Source organism: Bidens hawaiensis, unplaced genomic scaffold, assembly GCF_021521415.1.
Source record: "Bidens hawaiensis isolate Kalapana, Puna unplaced genomic scaffold, B.hawaiensis_p1.1 tig00026173_1, whole genome shotgun sequence".
NCBI classification, from domain to species: Eukaryota; Viridiplantae; Streptophyta; class Magnoliopsida; order Asterales; family Asteraceae; genus Bidens; species Bidens hawaiensis.
Genome location: NW_027494202.1, coordinates 70,740 through 75,954, shown reverse-complemented (window position 1 = coordinate 75,954; position 5,215 = coordinate 70,740). Strand labels below are relative to the sequence as shown.

Below are 5,215 nucleotides of genomic sequence, written 5' to 3'. Positions count from 1 at the left end.
AGCTAGTTTTACCTATCTTGAGCATCGTTAATATATCTTGGGCGTTATAAGGTATTAAAAATTTATAGAACGAACTGATTCGAACAATTAAATATGCTTATCATAAAAGTTATCCATTAAACAAACATGCCAAACTTCATGTTAACAGCAGCATATTGACCTCGCTGCTGATCACCACTCCAAAATATAAATTTGTATATTACATTTGAGAGTCTTATATTTAGAACTAAGGGTGTTCATGGTTCGGTTTGAAACCGTGTAACCGTTCAAACCGGTCATCGGTTTGGTTTCACGGTTGGTTTATTTCCTTTCGTTTCTTTTCACTTGTATAATTGTAAACATGCAACTCTATTTCTCTCTTGCCCACAGTAATAATAATAATGATTCAGAAGAAGAAAAGCCAACTTCCTGTCATAGCAATCATCTTCTTCCTCTTCTTCGTCTGCACCATCTTTTACAACGAACGCCGGTTTCAACAAATCCACCAAAATGAAAACCAAAAACCAAATGATGATATCGCTGCTACTCACAACAAACCACTGCAATCTCCACCAGGTTTGTAATTGTAACTCTGAGATCTTGAATTTTAGGTATGGAAATAGTTTTGTAATTTGTACCCAAACTTCTGTCACACTATTTTAAATTTAAAATTATTATTTATATTTTAGTTAACAATTTACTAACTTATTTACCGTAATTAATATTTAGAGTTGTTTTTAGTAAACCAAACACACTCTCAGTGGCGTAGCCAGAAAATTTTTCCTACGGGTTTGGAGAATTTCGAGGGACGGACGAGCGAATGTTTATCACTTAAATTTGGGTTTTCTACGGGTTCGATGTTGAAATTTTAACGGGTGCAATGTCAAAATACATTAATATATAACACTAAGACAAAATTTTGTACGGGTTCGGCCGAACCCGTTCCCATAAAGCTGCCTACGCGACACTCTACCTCTGGCCGATTCAGTTGTAGCATCTTAATGGAATTGTTAAGTGGCTACCAAACAACGCCTTAGTTATTACCAATTTTAGCTACTTAAAATAGGTAAATAGCTAATTATTTTATTAGGTAAAGGATTAATATGTGATTTTAAGAAAAAATATTGCTTTTTGTTTTTGGGATTTTGAATTCAGAGATTTTGGATAGATTTAGCATCTGCAACTCTACAATAAAGTACAATGGAAAACTTGATTCGAACACACGGTTGGTTCAGTCTGATGAACAAGAAGATACGAATGACACGTGTGATGTGTTTTCGGGTCGATGGGTATTTGACAATGTTTCATTTCCGCTTTATAATGAATCTGATTGTCCATACATGTCTGACCAATTGGCTTGTCATAAACATGGAAGACCTGATTTGATGTATCAAAACTGGAGATGGCAACCGCATGGCTGTGATTTAGAGAGGTAATGTTCATCACTTAACTTGGATACAATTTAAATTTGGGATTGTGTTTTGTGACTTTATCTCAAAGGGGTCAAATAGAGTCAAACGGGCCAGGTTAAATCGATTTAACGTGACCCAAATAGTTAGACAGGTGCCAAACAAATACCTGTTTTGACAATACAGATGTGTTATTTCACACGAAATTTGGGGTGCGAATGGGTCAGTTTTGTAAACTCGGACCAAACGGTTTAATATTAAACTACAGAAAGTTTGGTTTTTGAGTTTTTAAAATCAAAACCGAACCGAATCCATTTTGTAAACTCGGACCAAACGGTTTAATATTAAAACAGTTTGGTCTCAGTTTACAAAATGGATTCGGTTCGGTTTTGGTTGATGTGAACCGAACTGAACCACAAAACTGGTTTAAAAAAAACATTAAACCAAAACCGTTAGTTATTCATTGTCTTCGGCATAGTTATTAAAAGCCCTTGCTTCTTGCCCCTAGGCCCATTTTTCAGGCGAGGCTCAATAAATGCGCTTCTAGTTCTTAGGTGAACGCTTCGGCATTGTCCATGCCAAGAACATAAGAAGATAAAAGCCAAGCAAAAGAAACACAAGCAGTGCTATTGAAACTTAGATCTAGGAGAGGTCAAAGGCATTATAGCTTTTGTTTATTTTATTTGAAGAATAATATTATTTTTCATATACGTAATATATTTTTAATATTTTATTCAAGTGCGCTATTTTCCCCTGAGGCCCTCGCTTTTTTTGCGCCTAGCGCGTTTGATAACTATGGTCTTCGGTTTTTTTCACTTCAGTTAAGCCGTTTATTTCGATAACGGTTCAGTTATTTTCATTTCATGCACACATTTACATAAAATTGAGTTTCTTTAACTCGTTTCAACGAACTTAGATGGAATGCAACAGAGATGTGGAATAAGTTGCGAGGCAAACGATTAATGTTTGTAGGAGACTCGCTAAACCGAGGCCAATGGATATCAATGTTATGCTTATTAGAGTCGGCAATCCCTGCAGACAAAAAGTCAATCACACCAAACGCCCCGCTTACCATTTTCCGAGCAGAGGTACTTTGAGTTTTGACCTGAACAGTCCAATTCTTTGGCTTTTGATTAATCTCATAGTTCCAATATGTTCATAGGAATACAATGCAACAATAGAATTCCAGTGGGCCCCACTTATAGTCGAGTCAAACTCAGACGATCCAGTCAACCACAGATTGGACGAGAGAATAATCCGCCCCGATTCTGTTCTTAGACATGCTTCCGAGTGGGATCATGTCGATATATTGGTTTTTAATTCTTACTTGTGGTGGAGACAAGGCCCCGTAAAGTTGTGAGTGATTTAAAAGTTTTTTGAAGTTTATTATTTGTTTAAAAATAATATATGTTATTATTTATAATCCCGTTTTCGTTTTTATTTAGATGGAGTAACGAAAGAAATGGAGTTTGTGAAGAAGCCAAGAGCTTAAACGCGATGGAGTTAGCCATGAAAGAATGGGCACGATGGATAGAATCTAATGTCGATCCGTTAAAGAAGAAAGTGTTTTTTGTTACAATGTCGCCTACTCATCTATGGTAATACTGTAAATTTATATTTACTTTTTATTCAATTAATTCACTATATATTTTTGTATTTTTTTTCAAAAATAATATACTTAGATGCAAAATATCAGTAACGCATATATTCTAAAATATTTAACGGCGTATATTATCAATACGATATGCTTATATGATACATATTTAGATATTTATTTTGATTCAGTATTCGTTCACATAGATTATATATCTTCTAAGCATATCGTGTTGATAATACATGACGTTAATTATTTTGAAGAATCTACATTACTAATATATCACATCGAGCATATTATTTTCGAAATACTTAAAAAATATAATTGATTGATCGAAAAAACTAAAAAGAAATATAATGTGTAAACAAAAAACAGTTACACGAGTTTTAAAGCACAACATGTCAGGCTCGATTTGTTAAAACATTTTTTATACTTAAATGGCAAACCACAGGGACCATAACCGTAATTTACTCTTTTCTTATACACACACATACACACACTAGTTTTTATCCCCCGTATTGCGGCGGTTGTTTTTCATTATTCGTTTATAATATTTATATATTTTTGGATTTTAATTTTATTTATTGTACAGAAGTTAATAATATACTTAGTATTTGATGATGAAAGAGTTTCACAAATAAATGAGATGTTATAACCCGGTTTAAAAGCTATTTGGGTTTGGTGAGACCCATGACCCGCTTATTTTTTTACTATAAAGTTGTTTTTTAATTTTAAATAATATATATATATCTATTTTTAAGGAAATCAAATATTATTTTTTAGTATATCCATATTCTATAGGCTGGTCATATCAAATATTTGGTGAGAATAATTTTTAATTTAATGGGATGTTATAACCCGTTTATGGAATATCTGGTTTTGGTGAGACCCATACCCATGAATTCGGGTCAAATGCATGAGAAGCGTCCATTTACAAATAATGCAATCTGGTGGCTTGAGAGAATGCAGGGAACAACCAGAGAGCTTTTAAAAGTTTCGTTTATATATATTATAATTTTTGTATACATATATAGGAGTCGGGAGTGGGAGGCGGGCACCGAAGGGAATTGTTATAATGAAAAGGTTCCTATAAAAGATGAAGGATATTGGGGAAGTGGTTCGGATTTGGCGACAATGAGGATGGTGGGTAGTATTTTAAATAAGTTGAAGTCTAAGGTTAGTGTTGTAAACATTACTCAGATGTCTGAGTACCGAAAAGACGGGCACCCATCAATTTACAGGAAGTTTTGGGAAAGTCGGTCGGCTGAGCAATTGGCAAACCCGGCGAGTTATTCTGATTGCATACATTGGTGCTTGCCTGGTGTCCCTGATGTTTGGAATCAATTGTTGTTCCATTTCCTATGATGTAGCACAATGTTGTTCACAAAGGTGAAGTGTATCAAATTGTAATGAACTTTTATTGTAAACATTTCTGGCCGGTACATATATGATTTGTTGTTGACTTGAGATCGGTTCTTGCCATGTGACCGAGAATCACTCCCAAACCTCAGTATATCGTCGACCTAATTTCCTAGGGTTTAGTCCGGTAATCGAAAGGAACAAAAGGGTTTAATCGTAACTTCAACTAGGGTTGTAAACGAGCCAAGTCGAATCGAGCCAGAGTGTGCTTGAGCTTGAACTTAATCGAGCTGGCTCGAGCTCAGTTCGTTTTCTTTAGCGAGCTGAAAAATCTCGTTTAAAGCTCGAGCCGAGCTCGTGCTCGTCAAGCCGGGCTCCTTTAATTTTAAATTTTTTTTTTATTTTTTATTTTATATTTTACAAATTTTGATATATAAAAGAAAACAATTATAATTATAATATACATATTATATAAATTTTATAAACTAGAGAATTATAACTTTATATGTTTTATTTTAGTTCTTTTATAAGGTTTTATGTATCGAGTGGCATAATATATGTATAATTTTTATTTATTTGTTTCTTGGTATGTTATTATATATGAGTATTAAAATTTAGGGTTCAATCTAAACGAGACGAGCTAACGAGTTGAGCCAAGACCGAGCCACGAGCCGATCTGAGTTGGCTCGAGCTCGTGCCGAGTCGAGTCGAGCTCATCTAGAATCAAGCTTTTTTCAAGCTATTTTCGAGCGAGCCGCGAGCCACGGACTTTTTGAACAGCGCTAACTTCAACCCACTATTAATCCTTGGTAAGTAAAACGAAACTGATTATGCTCAATCGATAACATTGTTTACTCCCGCCTAACTGTAATTG

At 34.6% G+C, this 5,215-nt stretch overlaps 1 protein-coding gene across 1 annotated transcript; it reads left to right on the top strand.

Moving 5' to 3' along the window:
- The first annotated feature begins 373 nt into the window (after positions 1-373).
- LOC143572913 (protein trichome birefringence-like 35) lies at positions 374-4,371 on the top strand. Its single transcript, XM_077057939.1, has 6 exons — positions 374-555; positions 1,135-1,411; positions 2,305-2,476; positions 2,551-2,744; positions 2,834-2,986; positions 4,017-4,371. Exons 1-6 carry the CDS (start codon positions 381-383, stop codon positions 4,345-4,347), a joined length of 1,302 nt encoding a protein of 433 aa, XP_076914054.1. The 5' UTR covers positions 374-380; the 3' UTR covers positions 4,348-4,371.
- Positions 4,372-5,215: the final 844 nt, after the last annotated feature.